Raw genomic sequence first — 21,699 nt, forward strand, 5'->3', positions numbered from 1 at the left:
ACTGTTCAGGATGCTCTAATGCTAATGAGAGTCTGGACTGACAGATTATTACTGTTCCTGAGATTTGGCGCGTTACTGCACACAGGAAACCAGGACAGACGAATCACTGCAACCACCTTAAGATTTCTTCCACATCCTCACTCCTGTCAGAAGCCAGCTGATGATAAAAGATTCATTTAGATCTCATTAACATGACGCCGGTGCAGCCAACAATACAAGTCGACAGAGCAAATCCCTTCCATTCATTGTTGGACCTGAAGTTCAAGCTGAAATTGCTTTCTTCTAAATTATCACGGCACCGTGTGTTCACGCACTGGAACCACAGTAAATGTAGCTACAGTCTGTTTCATTTGCATTTAATTATGGGTGGCTTTTACTCCCTTCATTCCAGGTCTCTGAATTGATCTGAACTGACTGTTTACGAGGGGGGGGGCAAATAGCTGCAAGTAACATCAAGTGCAAATAGAAATGTCATATTGTTTAACACTACAGTACAAAAGTCCCTATCGGCTGCTATTCTGAGAGACTTCTCCTTAAAGCATTTTACCAGTACACTGAAGTCAAACATGGGTGTCAACATTGATTAAAAGGAGTTCTGCAAGTTTCCTCAATATTCCTTTAAATGAAAAGACTTCCAGATGCCACATTTATCTAGTCTGAGGTGGAGATTTCCACAGAAACCCGTCAGTGGTCCACCTGCACAGACACCTGTGGGTTTAATGGGACGTGTTCAAGGAATGATGGTTTGCTTTAGTTTTTTCAGGGAAAATACAGTTGGATTGAATAACCGGGACACTCTTAGTATGGCGACTATAAGTCAGCTCGAGCTCCAAAGGTTACAATTCCTCTACACAACTGTATGGGGGCAAATGAAGCAAACAAGCAAATACCAAAACTGCACTTGTGGCCGGCTCCAAAGGTTGTGTCTGTTGCCACAGATTCCCGTGTTAAAATGCCCAACTTTAAATAAACAAAACATGTTCACACGCTGATACAAAAAAAAGGAAGAAAAAAAAAAGGTTTGGTAACCGGTGTCCCTGCTTCTGCCCACAGTATGGTGGTTCAATCCTAACGTGACTCACATGGTGACATTTCATTAAGGCTTCAAACTGCAGCTTTGAGTCAAATGTTCATTTCTCCACAGAGTACATTTTGTTCTAAGCCCAGTTTTCCTCCAACCACACGTATCAGTGAATCATGTAAGGATGTGCCTTACTAACCAAGCCAGCTCTGGCGTTAACTGGTAACACAAATATGGTGCGCTTGGTTAAAATAAAGTATCTGCATTCATATCATGTATGAATTACAAGTTTCTGCAAACAGGCGCGTTTCTTTTTGTTAGCGTCAAACTATTCTGCTCTGAAATGTTTTCCAAGTCAAAGCATGAGACCTGCCTACCAATGATTTCTCAAGCACAAACATCAGCCTGAAGAAACAAGTGCACACAAATTACATGTTCAAGCCTTTTTCCCCTTTCACTCCATCGTCCCTTTTTACTCGTCCCCATCTGTTGTGCTTAGTTCCCGTCCTCATGGCTTCCCTCTGCTCGTTTTCATCCCCGCTGTGAGGTAGTGGAACTCCAGCTTCATTCTCATCTGCAAACCGACAGTCTGAACGACAACCACGGGTCAGGAAGTGAGTAAATGAATGTCTAAGAGGAGAAACGTCTATAAAACCCAACTTACCTGAGGAAGGCTAGCAGTCTTCCTCATTATCTCACTGTAATCAGAGTTATTGAAGATGTTCTTGTCCTGACCGGGGTCATCTGCTGACATGTACAACTCCCCAGCATGGACGTCAGACACATTCACCTGGATGGAGAGCGGGATGGATGATACAGACAAATTTAATCTGCTTCTCTCCGTCTCCAACATATTGTGAGACAAGATGGATGGATCCATCACGTTCAACTCCCCAGGCTGAGCCTAACACGCTCACTCGGGGGAGAATACAGAGACCGATGCTGATGAAAGGAAGACGACCGTTATGCGGGATGAGTTTGTGGTTACCTACCTGAAATGTTTTGGGATTGAAGCCCAGCCACAGAGTGTACCTGTAGTCCCAGGTGCGCAGAGAGTAACCCATGATCTTTATGTCTTTGAGGTCAGGGAGGTCAGAGTTCTCCTAAGGGAAGAATTTGGAGTTTAAAGCATCTTTGAGCTGGAGAAATCTCATGCAGCGCTGTCAGATCTGCAGCTGCCAGCTCAAACTGCGAGCCAGCTGCAGACAGACTGCCAAACTCCTGCATACAGAGATTAACCTACAGCAGGAGCAGCACTGGCCTGGATACTTTAATACAACGACTGTGCTTGATGGCGGCTCCAGTACCCACACCCACACACACGCCAGTGGCTGACCTCTGCAAATTCAGACATTTAACTACAAATTCATAATCAACTTATTAAAGCAGCATCAAGACACGTCTGTATTAATAACATGCCTGCCTTCTGCTCTGCAATTACTTCCACACTGATACAAAACTAATGAGTTAACCTTAGCTGGCTAATGAGAGCTTTTTCCCCCTCCTTTTTTGAAACAAACTACCTACCTGTGGTGCATCAGCAGGGCGAGGATATTGGCTGAAAGCTACATCTTCTGGAGTCCTCTCGCTTCGCCCTTGTGGCGCAGCGTAGGCACGGTTTTCTCCTTCAGTACACAACTCCACCTGAAGGAAAAAAAAACGGGCTAAACGGGTGAAGGGAGTAGAAGTCGGGGTAGTTGGATCACATTCATGCCTGCCATCTTTGGGCTTTGTTTGGTTTACTTTGTCATATTAACGCAACATCATTTGAACTCCGATCGCAATGACATGATGCTTTAAGCTGCAGATATTAGTTCAGGTACGGTGGGAGGCAAAGAGCTGCTTCACCACTAGAAGGTCCCAAGAAGGTGCTGTGCTTTCTCTTTAGACGAGCATGTTAGGCCCACTCATGGTTCTTAATTGGCTGCCTGATTATCCGTCTCTCTGTGTTAAGAGTCCAGATGGAACGGCGACCTATCCGAGTGATAGGGCACACCCTGTCAGCTCCGAAAGCCTCCAGGCTTCTGCAACCCTGCGTGGATAAGCAGTTAAGAAGATAGATGGATGGAGTTCTCTTCTGGTCTCGTTAGGCAGAGAGTGTAGTATGAACACAGTCTGAAGATCAATGAAAGCCGATTGTAGTAGTCCGGCATGTTCGTAGTGAGAGGCTGCTAATGGACTCGTGTGAACCATTTCAGCTGTTTCGCATATGTGCCGACGAACTGTACAGCCTGGGAGTGGGAACGCCGTCACTTTTGCAGTGCGCAACAACAATGGTGAGAAGAATCTGAGGCCATTTCAGTGATATGAATGCAGAAGCACAGATTTACAGATTATGCAGAGGGAGCTGCTGCAACCCGGAGAAAACAGAGTTCAGAGTTCTTCTATTGCAGCAGTGATGCAGAGGTTTGTCTGATTACAGCCACGCTTACTGCAACAATAGTAACATGTTAGCATTAAGCAGACATTCACAGCATCAATTTATTTTCCGTTTTAATAAACCGCAGAGTTTTTTTTTTTAAAGACTTATAGGCATCAGGAACTTCTACCAGCTGTGGTATTCTCCACTTTGAAGAAAAATCTAGCTCGACATGAACACTTCAGGCGCTCATATCCAACTCAAGTCTCATTGACAGCACAAAGGTGCTGTCCCGAGCACACTGGTCTTTGAGGCTGATGGGAATATCATCTGTTTTGCAGGTAACCAGGTCAAAGCTGCAGACCGATTACAATTTGTTCTTGTGATTAGAAACATAGATTGGAGGTTCATAACCTGATACCTGGAAAGAAATGTCAGGGCACTGCACGGGAACTTCGAGGCCGGCCAGGTAGGACACAGTAGGAAAGACATCCACCAGCTCCACCACCCTACTTCTGACTTTGCCACCTAAGACAGATAAAAGTCACCCAATTACAGACGCCTTAAAAACGAAGCCAGTCAAGATCTCCACTACCATTTACTAAACATCCTCCACTTAAATTTCATGATTATTGCATCACTTGCATTTGAAGTAAAAGCTCTCTGGAGGCAAAATATCAAAGTGTATCCCTGTGTAAATCATTTTTAAGCTCTATATAGAAATCAAAGACTGTATTAATGTTAAACAAGCATATTATTAAATGCTTTTGTTTGGGGGGGGGGTCTTACTTTTGATGCTGTGCACAGATTCCCTTAAGACGTCTATAAACGGGAAGGTTGATGTACCAGCTTCATTGCCACCAGGAACAAAGAAGATCAGAGGTACGCGTGTTGCGACATCAAAATTCGAGTATTTAGCCCATTCACCATGCTCACCCAGTGACCAACCTGCAGCAACAGAAACCCAGGAACACACAGTTCATTAAGACTCGGGCAAACCGGAGACAAAGAAATTGATCAGTCTCAGTCATACAAATAATACTTTTCATTTAAGGCAACACATTTGACTGATGTTTGTCCCAGTCATGAAAATGACGGCATTTGACTGGGCTTTACGCAGTGATTCATCAAACAGTCACACAGAGGATTCAGTCTAGTGCTCTCAACTGAATGAGACATTAAAAGAGAACAGAGTTTTCCAGTCACAAAGCTGAAAAAAACAAAAAACAAAAAAGGTAAGTGGTGCAGAGAAAGAGCTGAGGGTAGAGAGAGTAGAAAAAAAAAAACCTATGGGAAAAAAATCATGGCACAATTTGCTGTTACAACAGTGCCATCTGGTGGTGCAAGATAAACATGACAAGCTCAATAAACCATTTGTTTAATTTGCACAGAACACCTGATAAGATATTTTAGCAACTTATTTTTCTAAATGCTTAAAAAGAAAGAAACAAACCAAACTGATTAACATTAGCTGCCTACATCTCATCCAGCTACGCGTCTCCTCACCATGATCAGAGGTGAACACCACCATAGTGTTGTCTGCCAGCCCCAGCTCTTCCAGTGCACTGAGCAGCCGACCAACTTGAGCATCCATATATGACACTGCAGCATAGTAGTGCTGACGGATACGCAGCTGGAACACAAGATATAAAACACTACAGTGTTGCTGTTCGCTTCAGGAGGAACAACCACGGTAACCAAACTGGAGGTGCTGAGAGCAGCTGGTTCATACCTGGAAGTCTTTTGGTATAGAGCCGTAGGGGAAGCTAATGTTGAGTTTTTGCACATCCTCTCTCTTCCTTATATCCGTCCAGGGGTTGTAGGCCACAGTGGGAAGGCGTTCAGGGACATCTGGGTCGGGGGCCAGAGTCATTTGGTCTAGAGGATACAGGGTCAGGTATTCCTGTGGAAAAAAATCTCAGAATTATTTCTGATTCGGATTTTCTGACACTCCCTGGCCTTTGACCCACCACAAGACATCGATCTCATTGGTTTTTATTGCGTTACAGTTGTACTTTATTGTTTTCAATATTCTTATAGGCTTCTTTTGTCCAAATGAACATTACCGTTAAGCAGCAGAACAACATCTTCCGCTCTTCACACACTGAGCCACCTTTGTGCTAAGGACAGGCTGTTCCCTGAGGGGCTGAGGACTAACTGAATTGCATAGAGTGAGTTACTGTTTGTGGTGTGAATAACCCAGATTCCATCAGCAGTCGTTACGTTTCTTTTCAGTGCTGCCAATCAGACTTTGAGTGCTCACTCCAGGACTGTGCAAACTCATAAATCAGTCAGTATGAGTGAAATATTCAACTAAATGTTTTCTGTAGTCAGGTCTTACAAAACTCCAAGACTTAGCAAGTCTAGTAGAGTAATAAAATATTAAGCAACTGAAATAAAATTAGTAGTATCTTGTTAAAAACACTGCTCTGAGTCGAGGTTCACTACATCATGTTGATCTTTGTCAACTCATTCAAAGTTAGAGCTACAATAGTGATATAAAGTGCAATCAATAAGCTCCACACTTATTCAAAATGCTTCTGATGTCCCCTTTATCTTCTTCAGGGTTATCGTCTCGTGAAGCTATACAGCACTCCCAGCTCTCCTGCTGCTACAGACCATATCTAACATATTTGTGACGTGCTCCTTTCACTGTGTCAAGGACAGCAGCGAGATCCTTTGTTTGAACAGCAGGTTGCTACAGTTCAGGTCGTCTGCACAAACCTTTTCCCTTTGACAGCTTAGATCAGAATTGCCTGACCCTCGAGGGCGAATTCATGGTGCACAACCATGTGAATGTCAAAAACACCAGGCATGCTTCATGCTTCTCCTGAGCCGATGCATCTCCTTCAGGCTCAGTGAACTGCAGTTTCACCCGTGGACTGCAGGCAAAGACTCAAATCTGATCCTTGACATTAAAGTTGACATGATTGTGCATGTTTTTATAAGGACAATGAGCCTTTCAATCAAACCGCATCATTCAGTGAGTTCACTGACGGAGACTATTCTTGCACACAGCGGCTCATTATCCACCATTTGGAAATACTTCAGATTTAGGGCAAGCGTTACTAACAGACAAATCACATAAAGAAAGCTGCAGAGTTGCGTCTGCAACACACAGCAACAAACACCAATCAAACTGCCACCAGTGCAGTGGTTGCTTATGGCTGTGTTCATAAACACAAGCCGCACAGCTCGTCACTCCATCGACCTCACAAAGACCAACGGAAATCACCGCCACAATCACGTCCACTAAACACGGTGAATCTGAAGGCTTCAGGGAAGCTGTCAACTCACAGAACAAAAGATTTGTTTCACCCGGCCTGAGTGCGTTTGCAACTTTATTTAGAAACATGTTTAAACACCAGGACGGCACCACAGTGCAAAAATGAAAGCAGTGACCTGTTTATTTCACTTTGTGCAATTTTTTTATTTATATTTTCCTTCAGGGATTGACTGAATTTAGCATTTGCACATTAGCAGGAATGCAGCACAGCAACATTGTAAAAGTGCTATTTGTCAGAATAATCATAATAAGAATCATCATAATAAATATTCAGGATCTCAATATAGATCAAAGTAATGGGGATAATCATGTTGGCCATAATGGTGCAGCTCTACTCCTCAGTGCTTAATATAAGAGGATTCATCTGACTTATAAAGTCTTAGTTCAAGTCAGAAACTGAGTTATGTGAAACCTGCAAATATTAAGTGACTGGACTGAAGAAGAGAGTCACCGGGAAGTCATATCAATACTTTGTAACTGTACTGCTGTAGCTAACCAACATGTACAGTAGAGTTCAAGCAGTCCAGAGGAACAGTAGGAATGGATAATAAGTGACAAACCTGTGGAATCCTAAAAGGTATATGCGGCTTATGAAAACCCACAGCCAAGAAGAAAGGATCGTCATCGTTGACTCGACTCTTCAGTAACCTCACCGCCTCCTCTGTGCTCTCCAGGTCAGGGAGGGTTCCCCCAGGCTGCTCGCTCACATTCACAGCACAGAGCAAGTTGACGTGGAGTTTCCCATCCTTCCCTTTACACATCTGGAAACAACATTTGTATGAAAATTATGTGACATCTGAAGTTGTGTTGTGGCCACAAAGACTCCAGAATAGACTTGCTTATGTACCAATGTCTTTGGGCTCTGCTGTACTTTAAGTAACATCTTTAGCTGCTAGAAGCAGTTTGATACCCAGTGTAGATGATGCGTTTAGAGGTTTTGTTGAAAACAGTTTTCAGTCATAAATAGAATCAAAGTTCTGCCACAGAAAAGAGTCACAAGGAAATGAGTTAGCACTTTACACTCCCAGTTCCTTTTTTTCTAAACCAATTTAGATCCCTGGAATTTTGGTTAGATGGATGAAATAAGGTCTGTGCTCAACACAGACTTTAGATATTTCCAGGTTTAAGTTGACAACTGAAAATAAGTAAATAACACACTTGGGAATGCTAAAACTTCTCCAGCTGCCCGGACAATGGGACATGACACTGCATGTGTAGCCCAGGAGGTAACTGGTTGGTAGCGTGTATTCTGATACAGGTGAATTATTCCCTGAGGGGGTAGCTCTCAGAAACTGATGAATCACGGTGTGCTAAAGGATCATTAACATTGAGAAACAGGCTCTCCATTTGAAAGGCTCCTTTTATAATAAACACGGTGAAAGTCGTACCTTTTTTTTCTCATATGTGAATGAAGGTGGGTGATAGGCTGGGATGGACCAGCTGTAAGGATAGTCGTCAGTATTGTTGGAGGCAATACCTACAGAGTGAAAAAAAAACAACCATTATTTTCACAGCTATTCTACTGGAAAGTGGTGCATGTGCAGTTCTTTGTGGATTTCTATTCAAAATGCACCTAATTAAACCTACCTGGGTGAAACACCTTGCCCACAGACATAGTGAAGTACCCTTGAGATTTAAAGTACTGTGGCAGAGTCGTGTAGTTTCCAGAATGGACTCTCCAGTAGGAGTTGAAGTCATAGAGCCTGGTTGTGTCCGGTCTCCGACTGGTTAACATGGATACCCGACTGGGACCGCACACAGCTTGCTGAGAGAGGAAAAGAGAGATCCATTGAGGTTAAGCAATGCAGTTCAATTCACCACAGCTAACACGAACAATGCAACTGACCTGCGCAAAGGCATTGAGAAAGACTTGGCCTCTGGATGCCAGCTGGTCAATGTTGGGCGATTTAGCCACCGGATCCCCATAGCACCCCAGAGATGTCCGCAAATCATCTGCCATGATGAAAAGGACATTTTTCCTCTCTGAAAGCAAACACAATCACAGATTACTCACTTTCTCTCCAAGCCCTCAAATCAGCCACGGAGCGCTATGGCACAGTTTCCAGGAAGAGTCACACTAATGTGGGGGTGTACCATTATTCTAGTAAACTTAAAGTAAGCGCATTTAAACACCCAAGAACAGAAACTTAAAAATTGAACCTGAAAATAAGCTGGACGCGTAAAACATACCAAACAAAGCGCCATTCAGTTGGTAAATTAAATTAAACTAACAGCCAACAGTAGCACCAGCCACTGAGTCAATAAATATTCTGCACTCATTACAGCCAATATAAGTTAACCAAGTTACAGTCATTAGAAAGGCTATGAAGTTTTGCTAGCAGCAATCAGATTACACCTGAAGTCCAAACCCCACCTACCTCTCCCCGCGGCAGCAGGATACGTCGACGTGTGAAGGACCAGCAGGAAAAAACACCTCAGGACAAATATGTCCATTTTAGAGGAGCCAAAAACGGCTATAGCGTGATATCCTGACGTTAGCCTCCTGCTGTTCAAACTTCCGCCCTGCGCACTCCCGTCAAAACAAAACAGCGTGCCCGTTTGAGTGATTTAATTACTTCCTGATTAACCAGCTGTCACTCTTCATTGGCTATTTCAGCTACGGCCTCGGCGCCCGCGGCTCATTTGACGAGTTCAGTCACGTGTCAGTCATATTAAATGTCCCGCTGAATACCAGCACCCAGTCTAATTAAAATGAGATGATAGCCGCAGTCTAATGAAACTTTTGCGTTGTAACAAATCAGTTACGTCCCGAGTATCTGCCAGTCAGCCTGCGTGTAGCTTCATTTGTACAACAGGCTCAGAATAAAGAAAATGCAGTTTAATTACAGAGCTGTGAAAACAACTGAGGAGTAAGTAGCCCTAAAAGAGTTAAAAGAAATTCTCAGCTTTCATTTTCACAGAATAAATAGGGGCGATGATCTCTATCCGTTAAATTTACATTAACGTAACTGAAGAATAGGAGGCGAGTGAGAGGTCTCACTCCGCACATTGTTGACTTCCGCAAATTAACCGAATTACCAACAATAAGAAAGAAACTGCTGTTGATGGTACCAGAGCCAAAGAAGAACGATCTGCCTACAAACAGAACGAAAGCTGAAGTGTTTGGAGTGTTGCGGGAAAAAAATAATTTCAAATATATAGATTTATTTATTTTGCAAAATCTATAGGGAACATTCCCTGAAAGCTACTGTTTGCTAAGTGTGAGAGAAAAAAAACGCCCAAAGTCATTGTTTTGCCGTTACAGTTATTTAATTATTGAATAAACAACTCAAAAAACAAACAAACATGAGAGTTACTATAAAAAGTAATAATAAAGTAATAATAATCATAAATCCAAAATAATAAAACTACATAAATAAATAAATAAATAAACCAACTGGAAACTATATAAACAGGAGAATGAATACTAAAGTCAATAAGTACAAATACAAATATCAATTTATTAAATTTTACAGATAATGAAATGAAAACAATGTTAATATACATTCTTAATGTTATCTTACATGCATTTAATAGCATATTTGTTATTTAATAATATTTATTTTTGAGTCGGGGTGAAAACATCGTGTACACGATCTTCGAAGCAGCGACACTGAACATGGCGGACACGAGCGCCAAACGTCTACTCGACAGCGATAAAACTGGTGAACCAGCTCCAGACGTCAAGAGGGGGAAAACTGACAATGAGAATGGGCGAGAAGATGGAAATGAGTCGGTCCAGGAAAATGTTCTGTCTGGGTTCAAAACCTCAAGCGTGTTGAGTGACTCCGCCCGAGAGAAAAACATCTTTATCCACGGAAAGGTAGCGTTGTTGCAAAGTTAGCTACCGTTGCTCAGTGTACAGACCATATGCAGCTATTTGTTACTTGTAACTATTGTTACAGAGTTGCAAGCGGCGTTTTAAAGGAAGCCGTTTTTGAAAGTGGCTTTTGAATGATTGGTAAGGAACTGTACGACACTAGCTTCCGGTTTGACCTTTCAAAATAATAGTCATTTGTTTTGTTTTTGTTTTTTGTAAACCAGGCCTGATAGGAACTTTGATCTTATGGTATCTTACTATGATCTTAAGGTTGCAGATCAGGATGCTGTGGTTATCCTTGAAAAGACCCCGATCAGAGAAGACTCACTGGCTGAGCTCTTTAGTGGTTCCACACTCAAACTGGAGATGAAAAACGACATCTACAGCACATATCGGCTCCAGGCTCCCCCTCATCTCAATGGTATGCTACCCCACTAGTAAACTGTCTGAATGTTATGTGATGTCAGTCAGATAACCTGCGTGTTTCTGTTATACAGAGATTAAGACCACACTGGTGTGTCCAGCCACTGAGAAGCATATAAAGAAATACCAGCGTAAGGAGAGTTTCCTGGTCGAGGAAACGGAGGCAGACTATAAGAATATTACTCTACCCCACATTGTGAAGCAGAGTTTTAGTGTGCAGGTCAGTCTCTTTGGAGTACCTCTTCTGCTCCAGTCTGCTCTTTGGAGTGCACATTGCTCACTTTTCCCTGATTTTTACCTTGCAGTGGGTTTACAACATCTTGGAGAAGAAGGCAGAGGCTGAAAGGATCGTTTATGAAGATCCAGATCCTGACGTCGGCTTTGTCCTCCTTCCGGATTTCAAGTGGGACCAAAAACAGGTCAGAGGCCACTAATGTTGACACTGCTTCACTGACTTTAAAACCTCATGATCAACCAGAATAAACTAGAACATGATTTTACACTAAAGCTCTGGCATGTTTTGCAGACCTCATTTCTATGCAGACAATCATATATTTACATTTACAGTGGCACAAACACTATTCTTCTGTACCTCTGTAATATTTCATTTAGCATTGCATGACAACTCCAGGCTGGAGCATTTTAACATTATAATATACATTTAGATGCAAAGTGGTAAGATTGGAAAGAATGTTCTTGAGCACAAAAGCCCAAAATGGAGTGCACCAATGTGCTTATGGAACACCTTCATGCAATATTCCCTTTATTGAAAAATAAGTAAATAAATCACAGTCTGCCATTATTTGTATGATTAACACAATTAGACTGATCGATCTACAGTTTTCCTTAATGATTGTGATAAATGGTAATATCTCAAACCTGATGTGTCTTTTGAAAATGAAACTTTGGAGAAAGTAACTTATTTGTGTTTTATGATGAACTTGCCCTACGCTGGTTACGGTTCATGAAGAGGACATACAGTGTAACTGATATAGTAAGTCTTTTGGCTTAAGGCTTTATGTTAAGAGTGTAAATTTACACAGTATATGTGCAGGTGTGATTAAACCTGCACATATACTGGCCTGCAGAGGGCAACTTCATAGAAATCTATGGAAAAATGGCCCTGAGTTCCCACTTCTGTGACGTCAGAAAAACCTTCCTAATGACATTTTTGGGCTGAGTCGCTTTTTTCAGGTCATAGTAACTAAACCATGGGACTCTGCTAACAATGGCACTAGCTAGCTTGGTTAGCAAGGCAAGTTTTGGCTAGTGAAAAACTTCCCTAGAATGTACTCGTACGTTACAGTTCAGCGAATATACTAGAAAAAGCATCTGCCTGTCAATTAAAGTTGCACCAATACTGCATAACTTAATACAATCCTTAATGCAATTTAAACTGGTTAGCTATATAGAAATTCACTCCCTTGCTCTGAAATTGTATTCCCTAACATGGGGTCACTGTGGATTAACTCTTTAGTGAGCCAGCTTCAAGCAGCCATTCAAAGAACTATAAGCTTCATTTTTCAGCCCCTGGAGCTTTTTACTCAAAAGCTTACTGGATGGCGAGTTCTTGGATTTTTAGACCACTTAACAGCCTCAGCACATCTGTCTTCTTTCAGGTGGATGATTTGTACCTCATTGCAATAGCACATCAGAGAGACATCAAGAGCCTTCGAGATCTGACATCAGAGCATGTCCCGCTGCTGCAGAACATCTTCCAGAAAGGAAAGGTGGGATTAAAGTGATCCTCAGGTCTCAGTTAAAGAGAGCTATATGCATATCAATCATCTTTACTCAATGTGGCTTCATTCATTCTCTGCGATGATATCTGTGTAAATTAGGAAGCCATTCTCCAGCGCTACAACCTTCCAGCCAGTAAGCTGAGAGTCTACCTGCACTACCAGCCCTCCTATTACCACCTGCACGTCCACTTCACCAAGCTGGGCTATGACGCGCCGGGCTGCGGTGTGGAGCGAGCCCATCTCATCGCTGATGTCATCCAGAACCTCCAGTCAGACCCCCAGTATTACAAAACACGGACACTCTACTTCCCCCTGAGGGCAGATGATGGACTGCTCAGTAAGTTCAAGGAGGCAGGGAGGCTGTAATGAACTAAACTCAGAGCACCATCCACCGCCTCTCTCTCTCCATCCAAACCGTGAGCTTTACAGCTTTTTTTTTTGTTTTGAATGCTATCAGTTGGCTTGACATGCTAATGTTCATGCTACTCCAGCCCATAACTTTTAATCCATATCAAATATTGTCTCTGTAAACTGGATCATCCTTTAATGCCAGTTCACAGCTCTGTTCATTATGTTGTAGAACAACGTTATTGACACTCTGATCCGGTTTGTAGTCTGTTTTTATGACTTTTCTGTTTTTTCAAAAGTAATTTGTATATTTCTGATGTTTTTTTTGTAGTCGTGTCAGAAATTGTTATTAGTCTTGTTGTGATTAAAAACACAACAGTAGATGAAGCATTTTTTAATCAGTGTGTTTGATGTGCTTTTTGACTGAATGTTGTCAACTAAATTAAAGTACGTTTGGTTTCTAACTCTTTAATAAAATGTATTAAGTTTGCAGTGTTGGTTTCAATAATCCCTCAAAGACATAATTGGTTTATTATAACCAGGCCTATTATTCTTGCCTTATTTTCTGACATAATGAACAGAGGGGGTTACACCAAGCTCTGGGATAAGATCTATACGGACAATTTTAAACTGTGAATCATGGAAAGCTAAACTGGTACAGTCCAAGAGCCCAACTAATACCAACAACCAAAATTAGCTTTTAGCTGCTGCATCTGTATCTGCATTTATAATGACTGATATGTCAAAAATTAAAATGCAAAGAAGCCTTTGAAGAAACCCATGCAAGCATGTTGTGATGGTTGATGTTGCACATTTTGTCCAACAGGGGGCATTCTATAGCTTCACTGTTGGCAGCGTGTTTGGACATGCTTCTTTATCATATCACTGGAATACATGTATAACAGCAGAGAATCCAAAGCCACAGTTCCTCAGCTGCTGCACTAGATGATAGTATAAATCATACGATGATAAGACATTCTTGTGCATGTGCTAGACTGTAAAACTAAATCTCCAGTCTGGGTAATATCATGAGTCTCACTTTTTTCTCACTTTGTCATAAAAGAAAGCAAATTATAAAACCTTCTTTTGCATATAAACACAACCACTTTTAACCAAAATACGCAATGAAGTTGCACTTCGTTCATTTTCTGTCATATATACACTTTAACAGTGTTGATGTCCATATTAAACAATGTTTCAAGTGGTGAGGTCAGTGCATGTACAGTAGAAGTAATCCTGAAGGTCAGGCTCGAAACTCTCAGTTTAAAGCGACCGAACCTTCTGTTTGAGAGGAGCAGCCAGTTAGAGGAGGCTCCATGAACTGAGGGGGCGGGTCTACCAAGGCCCAGTATGAGACAAATAAAGATTATATCGAATTGTCATACAAAGCTGCTGTAGCATTCCGAGAATAAAAATAATACACACACAATGAAAAATGGAGCTAGCAATAAGCATAGCAGGTTCTCTTTAACTTAACACCACATACATACTTTTGGATCTGAAGTACTGCGCTCATTTGAACCTGTGCCTCGTAGCTACACCTGTGTCTCCCCTTCAGCCCCGCTGACAGTCGGAGCTGTATAATGCGAGTTTGTACACACACACCTCAGTTTGCCTCTGAGCTGCTGTGACTTTGTTAAAAGATCATTTCTTGCAGACATAATTTTCTTATCTGATCTAAAGTCAGCTGGGCGGTGTTCAGTTCGTGCTTAAGGTGCGTTCAAGTGTCCCTTGGAAAAATGCGAATTGATCAACAGCAACGATACTACACCGTCCTGTGATTTGTTCCTTAGCCTAGCAACCAGTCTACTGGGACCCACGTCAAAGACCATTTAGTGGTTTGTTCAGCCTTAATAAGTTACAACCTGTGTTTAACAGAAACTTGACGGGGAAGCTGTTTAATGTAACTTGATCCTAATCCTCTCATTATTGTCTAACTGTCTGTTTCGAAAGCTTTTCCAGGTTTTTTTCTTTTAAGTATACTAATAGAATTCATGGGTTACATGCTTGAGTTGGTTTTAACGTTATTAACCACAGGCACGCTGGACTGTGTGTACTCTTGTTTTGTTCAGTAAACACCTATCCTGGAAAAAGCACAAGGATCGCTGCTGAATGGACGTATTACGACAAATCCAGTAGAGTGCATGTTTTTGCTTTTGTGTAAGTGCAATTAGAGCATTTTCCACATTGAGAACACCCAGAGGAAATCTTCCACAAAGGCATCAAAACCCGCTAATTAAATACCCCGAGAACCGGTTAACGCCTCTTTATTTCCTGAACCCAACCTAGGATAGCATTAGCAGGAAGATATCAGTAGTGTGGGTCGCTATTAAACTTTATATATATTTATATATTAAAAAATTGGATTGGAGTGTAAACCTAAACACTAATGATTTGTTGGTGAGACGGGATTGCGGAGTTTCCGTGGTGTCTCCTAAACGCAGCATCACGGACCTGAGGACGCCAGCCCACGACTGAGACAAATAATCCAATCATTAGTCCAGTGACGGCGCAGATGTCTTGGTTTCAGTATCTGAGGGATGACTTCACCCTGAGGCCGTTTGAGATTCAGCAGACACAGTGAGTATCCCCGCAACGGCTACAAGCTTTCCCGGCCAACTGTGCGTCATCTCTGGGACTCTTCAGCTTTGTTTTGCCCGGAGATGGAGATGTCTGATTGGTAGTAATCGATACATGTGCTTGTTACAGTGTGCCGGACACGCTGCTGTGCTTGTTTGTGTGTGAACTGAATTAGTTGAGGGGATAAAACGTTTTATTTTAGTTTTTCCTCTTTGGGCTCTGATTTGCAGACAGCACTGTAGGTGGGCTGTAATTATTCTTTGGAGTTCCTGAAGTCCTTTTACTTAGTTTTTATGTATTTTTTGTTTTTTGCTGGTGTTTCAACTACATTCTGTTTTGGATTAGTGTGTAACGTTGGCTAAACTGGAAGTAGGTTGGTGGTAATCCCCCTAAAAATCAACTTTGGTCAGGCACTTTTTCCATCACATGATTTAACACCAGCAAAGCTGTTCTGGTTCTTTCAAAGATTGCCACTTGTCGTTATCTATTGTGAAACATTCTGGGAACATTAAGATGCATTTGAGGTTTTAATCTATTCTCCAAGTAAGTTTTCAGTGAACTAGTTTTAATTGGCTAACCTGTCAAAAGGACCCTGGTTATAAGCAGCAGCTGATCTTTTCTCCTTCAGCAGCTCAGTGCCTGTGATTCATCCATGCACCGCCTCTCATGCAAGGTTTCCATATAATTCATTTACTGTAGCCTTTAAAGGCATATTAGGCCTATTGTCCTGATCAGTCACTCTCTACAACCCTGTAGACTTAGTGAGAACACGCGCACACACACACACACACACACACACACACACACAGTGCATGCGTGTGAGTTCAGTGTTTGGTGGAGGCAGGTCAAGGACGGTCCAGATTAAACAGTTATCTTTCGCTGCGTTTCACCACCGTAATCCTGAACACAGACACTGAGTGATTCAGAACAGAGTCATGCTGTCTGTCAGTGTGACTGAATAAATGACACTATTGATCTGAGAACGATGTTGACTTCTGACTGCGTCATTTCTTTGTTCTGGAAGTGACGACAAAGCAGATTCCCATTACACGTCAAAGCGCTCTGAGATCTTGATGAATAATGACGTGGTATCACTCAGTACTTTGCAGTAAATCCAGTTATCACACTGAATGAAGATGCACGAGTTTGTCTGCTGGTTGTCGGATTGAGAAGCTTGGAGAAATAGGCTTCTGTGAGAGTGTGTGTGAACTGTCAACTGTCAAAGTCTTCTTTATTAAAGGTCTGATTAGGTCGTCCATCACTAGGTCACTTTTAAAAAAACCAGTTTTTCTTTGTGAGGGAGTGCTGTCATGACAATTCAGTCATTCATAATTTGACAGAACATGCTCCCGTGTGTCTGACTCGGAGTGTAACTGGATGGTCTTTAAAACCTAACTTCTTGCTTCCTGTGCAGCCTGAGTGAGCGTTATCTTTTCATATCGATTATACTTCGGAGGCACGAAATCTTTTTGGCTGGTTTCATCTGTCACCCTGCTCATCAAAGTCAGGAAAAACAAGTCCGTGTCAGCTAAAGTCCTGGAAAACCTCTTTAGCATTGAGACAGCCTATTCAATCAAGCATTCACACAACTTTGCTTGTTCCTCATTTCGTTGTGTTACAGCCTCCGAAAATTGATTAAATTCACTTTTTACCTCAAAACTTTACACACAAAATAATACCCATAATGCTAATGGGATAAGGGTTTGCTTAAAATTCTTGCAAACCTATTAAAAAAATTAATTATGTATATATAACACGCACATAAGAATTCACAGCCTTTACTCAGTACTTGACTGAAGCGATTGTGGCAGGAGTTAGCACGCCTGTTTTTGAGCACTTTTTCCCATTTGTCTTTGCAGAACCTTTAAGCTCCATCAGGCTGGATAGAGAGCATCAGTGCACAGACATTTTCAGATCTCTGCAGGGATGTTCAGGTTCAATTTTGGGCTCTGGCTGAGACATTCAGTTGTCCTGAAGCCGGTCCTTTTGTTATCTTGGCTGTGGGTTTAGGGTTTGTCTTGTTGGAAGATGAATCTTCACCCAGTCCGAGGTCCAGAGCACTCTAGAGCAGGATGTCATCAGGGGTGTCTGTACATTGCTCCATTTAACTTTGGACCCTGACTAATCTCCCTGTCACAAAACATCCCTGCAGCATGATGCTGCCACCACCATGCTTCACTGTAGGGACAGCATTGGGCAGGTGATGAGCAGTGCCTGGTGTGCTAAAGACATGATGCTTAGTATTCAGGCAAAAGAATTCAATATTTGTTTTATCAGACCGGAGAATTTTGTTTCTCGTGGTCTGGGAAACAACATCCAGGTATCTTTTTGCAAACTCCAGGCAGATTTTCTGGCTGTCTCCTCAGCATTGACTGAAGAGTGACTTCCATCTGGCCGCTCCACCATACAGGCCTGATTGGTGGAGCAGTGCAATAATGGTTGTCCTTCTGGGATGTTCGTCTAACGCCGACAGAGCAGTGCTGAAGCTGTGTCAGCATTAGGCCCTTCTATCCCCGATTACTGAGACTGGCTGAGCGGCTAGCTATAGGAAGAGTCCTGGTGGTTCAAAACCTCTTCCATTTATCAATGATGAAGGCCTCTGTTGGGGATCGATCACTTTTAAAGCCAACCTCGAGTGGTCATTAGAGGAACTATAGTTGTTGAAACTTTCAGGTTGTTTTCGCACTGAATGCCGCTGCACACTGGGCTGGTGTCGTGTGGTGGGAATAGAAATGATGGAAATTTAAATGTCATCAGTCAAAACTTTGTATTAATGGACAGCTACACTATAAATAGCTCCATCGGTTGGATTTGGTAGGTATTTTACCGGCTTCTCTAACTTGTTGGGCGAATGTGTGAACCGCTACAGTATTGAGCGACTACATGAGCAGCTATCCCATAAAGCTTATTGAGATTGTGGAAGAATTTCTAAGTTCAATGTAATTTGTCTCTCAAACCGAATGGGATTAATTAAGCTTTTAGCTGATGAGCACAGTAGTTGCTAAATACTGATATCTTTGGCAGCATTTAGCAGTCTGTGTTCAATCAAAGTGTTGGTTACATACAGGCAGTAATGAGCAAACTTTGGTTTGGTCCTTTAAGAAAGTAAAACATGTAGTGTTAATGATGGACTTGCCAGGTTTTGCTGGGAAACCAAGAAGCACTTCACTTTGCCATGACAACTGTACCCAAACAAAACCTTCTTTAACAGTTTTAGGGGAAAAACAGTGTGTTGTACCCCAAGAATAAACCCTCACTGCTTCAGTTAAACAAAGGTACCTTTGCTTCTCCTTGAGTTCAGTTTATGGAGCAATGAGATGACACTCTTAAAATCTTCACTCTCGGGTCATTAGGTCATCGGCATTCAGTTATATACTTTGTATTAGTGGCTAAGGGGCCTCCAGTTGCTTTAGTACTCAAAGACACACACGCATGCAATTGATGCAAATAGAGTTGAAGAATAGAGTTTTGTTTTTATCGCCCCATAAAGCTCAGCTGGGGCCTGAGATAGAGGGAAGGAAGACGGGGATCTCCGCTTGTTGGCGAAGTGTGTTCTGTGTAAGATTTCTCTCACACACACCACCACCCAGCACGGCAGGCTAAGGGCAGGAGTATGATTACAGGCCTATTTACATTACAGCATAGAGCAATGGAGAAGGGGGGGAGAGAGAGACTGGCAAGAAAAGGGAAAAAAAGAGGGAGAGGAAGAAGATGGTTTCCAGATGTGAGGTGGAATTCAGAGCAATGTGATTCCCCTCCTCTTCCTCTATACAGGGAGAGATATCTAGATCAGCTTGTGTGCGTTGTGTTGGAGAGAATAGGCGACGCGCAGAAACCACAAACCGGAGGGGAAGGAGAATGCAATGTGCTGAGGGTGAGTGAGGAAGCAGAACCGGAGCCAGCCGAGGGAAAAGGAGCGGTGGAGATGAGGAAGGGGATGGAAAGAATAGAGAAGAGAAGCAAGGCCTCCGGGTTGACCACAAGTCCAGAGATCTAACTTGGGGCATTTCAGCCCAGTGGAGGCTTTTCTGGCATCACGGTAGGTAGGAGGGACAAGCACTGCATGAAAAACCATCAGTCATTTCAGTGAAGACCCCACAGCTGTGCCGAGGGTGGCTCCAGCTTAATGAATGGAGGTGTCCATCACTGATTATATTAAGTTTCATTAAATTAAAAAAGATTCGTTTTATTTTTAGACTCTTGTTTGAAAACATGCTGAACTTATAATTTGCTCACTTCTATCAATGTATTTCATCCCCGATGGATCCAGATGACACATTTTCATATCTCTTAGTTGTTTCTTTGCGAGTCGTCCGTTCTCTCCGTCACTGTTTCAGTCTCTCTCTCAGTGGGTCCAGACTCGGGGTCGTTTCAGGAAATACCAGTATCCACTTTTTTCCCCCCCTCTTCCAGGGGAAACTGACCGACATTCCTTGTGCCTCTATAAACAGAAAGCTGTCTGATTCACACATGCTTGTTCACATATGAACATGCGCAGCATACACTCGCCATGCCATGATGAGTTGCACTGAGAAATTTGTGTACACAGAGACTCTGGAAACCTACTCAAATGGATGTTATAAATCTCCTTTGGCTGGAAGTCTATTTTTCCTCAGAGATTTAGTGAGTTGAGTTCATTTTAAAAGCTGCCTCAGTTGGATGTGTTACTGATACCTGAAAACAGACAGACCCCACATGTAGAGTTAAAGCTGCTCTCATTAATATTTTGGTTTTATGGCCTGTTGATCACTCTAATTGCCTTTATTCCAGTTTTGTTTATATTAATGTAACTTATAGACCTACTGTATACTAATAGTTTAGCACCAGACTTTAAATAAAAACTCAGCAGCTTCATACATCACAAAACCTGAACACGTTATCACTTTCAGGACCTGGTGGAAAACAACACAGAGCTAAAGGAAGAGTGAATATTGGACTTGGATACGTCAAATAGTCGGAGATGCATTTCTAAACAAGAAGCACTCAGAGTGCGAACCTCCAGCAAAGCGCCTCACTCAGGGCAGTATTTACTTTGAAGGGAATAGTACAGTATGTATGTATGTTGTATATATTAAGTTTGTTTTCTTTATTCTTCTTACAGGTACTTTAAGAAGTTTGTAGTGCAGTAAAAATTAGATGAGGGTAACATGACCAATGTCTACTCTGGTTACACATAACAGGTGTTGATTTGTAAATAACTGGACGTGAGTAACCTGAGCTTAGAAATATTATATAGTATTATTATAACTAACAATGCAGCTCTTTCTCTTGATGGTACTTTCTTTAAAAATGTAACACATTGTGGAGTTAACTTGAAAGACAGATTTGAAATGTAAATGACACAATGGCATCATATTTGGATGCAAACTGTAATGTGATAATTAGATAATGTATAAATAATTATGTCTATATACTGTCGATAAACACAATGGCAGTAAGTAACATAGATTTAAACAGTATTGTTATCACTGACTTTGAAGAAAGGTCGGAGCTCAAATGTGACATGATATTTCAAATCTTTATACGTTACTTTCTATATCTATATTCCATTTGTAAGAATCACAGTTTCTAAGTTTTAAGGCTTGTGATCAGCTTTCACCCAATAAATCATTAGGTTGAACTTGAAGACCTCGGTGGAGAAAGCTACATTTGAATGGCTCGTTAACACGACCCCACTCTACACCTTGACAAAGTTTTATCAGAATCATTCAAAACTTTTTGACCTATTGTGTTTACAGACTGAATGACACACAGGCAAACGCTGCCAAACTTTAGCGGAGGTCATAAATGCTGATGTTGTTCTGTGACCGCTATAAAACTTCATGGGCCACATACAGCCCACTTTGGACTTAAGTGGGTTGAGTGAAGACATTTAACTAAACATTGAATTCCTGAGACGCAAACAATAAATTTCAACAGTAAATCTCAGTTTTTCTGCATGATAAATGTGTAAAATTACAGAAAAAGTCCTGACAGCTCATTGTTCAGACTGTCCTGTACAGGGAGTGCAGAATTATTATGCAAGTTGTATTTTTGAGGAATAATTTTATTATTGAACAACAACCATGTTCTCAATGAACCCAAAAAACTCATTAATATCAAAGCTGAATGTTTTTGGAA

At 41.8% G+C, this 21,699-nt stretch overlaps 3 protein-coding genes across 5 annotated transcripts in view; 2 read left to right on the forward strand and 1 right to left on the reverse strand.

Annotated features, from left to right (window-relative positions):
- Positions 1-248: 248 nt before the first annotated feature.
- Positions 249-9,479, reverse strand: ids (iduronate 2-sulfatase). The gene is made up of 13 exons (XM_005719431.2): positions 9,045-9,479; positions 8,513-8,649; positions 8,254-8,431; positions 8,055-8,143; positions 7,227-7,427; positions 5,113-5,283; positions 4,887-5,013; positions 4,170-4,328; positions 3,802-3,908; positions 2,549-2,665; positions 2,014-2,124; positions 1,686-1,811; positions 249-1,610 (listed from the first exon to the last, which is right to left on the reverse strand). The coding sequence occupies exons 1-13, from the start codon at positions 9,118-9,120 to the stop codon at positions 1,530-1,532; spliced, it is 1,680 nt and encodes a 559-aa protein (XP_005719488.1). The 5' UTR covers positions 9,121-9,479; the 3' UTR covers positions 249-1,529.
- Positions 9,480-10,248: 769 nt separating this feature from the next.
- dcps (decapping enzyme, scavenger) lies at positions 10,249-13,491 on the forward strand. The gene is made up of 6 exons (XM_005719432.1): positions 10,249-10,489; positions 10,757-10,907; positions 10,984-11,129; positions 11,215-11,328; positions 12,529-12,639; positions 12,751-13,491. Exons 1-6 carry the CDS (start codon positions 10,286-10,288, stop codon positions 13,015-13,017), a joined length of 993 nt encoding a protein of 330 aa, XP_005719489.1. The 5' UTR covers positions 10,249-10,285; the 3' UTR covers positions 13,018-13,491.
- A 1,927-nt stretch (positions 13,492-15,418) lies between these two features.
- LOC102206403 (histone-lysine N-methyltransferase SETD1B) overlaps positions 15,419-21,699 on the forward strand; it is a 48,160-nt gene continuing 41,879 nt past the window's right edge. For 2 of the 3 annotated variants that reach the window (XM_005719433.1, XM_013908304.1), the window contains exon 1: positions 15,419-15,579. In XM_005719433.1, the coding sequence (XP_005719490.1) occupies positions 15,515-15,579 (65 nt within the window). In that variant the 5' untranslated portion in view covers positions 15,419-15,514. Of the gene's footprint in view, positions 15,580-19,372; positions 19,619-21,699 lie in introns of those variants that run through there. The other variant, XM_005719434.1, reaches the window with a different exon arrangement.

The sequence above is a fragment of the Pundamilia nyererei genome, unplaced genomic scaffold (genome assembly GCF_000239375.1).
Source record: "Pundamilia nyererei isolate P.nyererei 1_Seehausen unplaced genomic scaffold, PunNye1.0 scaffold00001, whole genome shotgun sequence".
Classification (NCBI taxonomy): Eukaryota; Metazoa; Chordata; class Actinopteri; order Cichliformes; family Cichlidae; genus Pundamilia; species Pundamilia nyererei.

Bases quoted from the DNA above. Each gene is read 5' to 3' on its own strand.
- ids (XM_005719431.2), bottom strand. From the start codon at position 9,120: ATGGACATATTTGTCCTGAGGTGTTTTTTCCTGCTGGTCCTTCACACG. The intron at 5,014-5,112 runs GTATGAACCAGC...CTTGTGTTCCAG, and splicing joins CTATACCAAAAGACTTCCAG to CTGCGTATCCGTCAGCACTA. The intron at 1,611-1,685 runs GTAAGTTGGGTT...GTTGTCGTTCAG, and splicing joins AGACTGCTAGCCTTCCTCAG to ACTGTCGGTTTGCAGATGAG.
- dcps (XM_005719432.1), top strand. From the start codon at position 10,286: ATGGCGGACACGAGCGCCAAACGTCTACTCGACAGCGATAAAACTGGT. The intron at 11,130-11,214 runs GTCAGTCTCTTT...TTTACCTTGCAG, and splicing joins AGCAGAGTTTTAGTGTGCAG to TGGGTTTACAACATCTTGGA. The intron at 11,329-12,528 runs GTCAGAGGCCAC...GTCTTCTTTCAG, and splicing joins TCAAGTGGGACCAAAAACAG to GTGGATGATTTGTACCTCAT.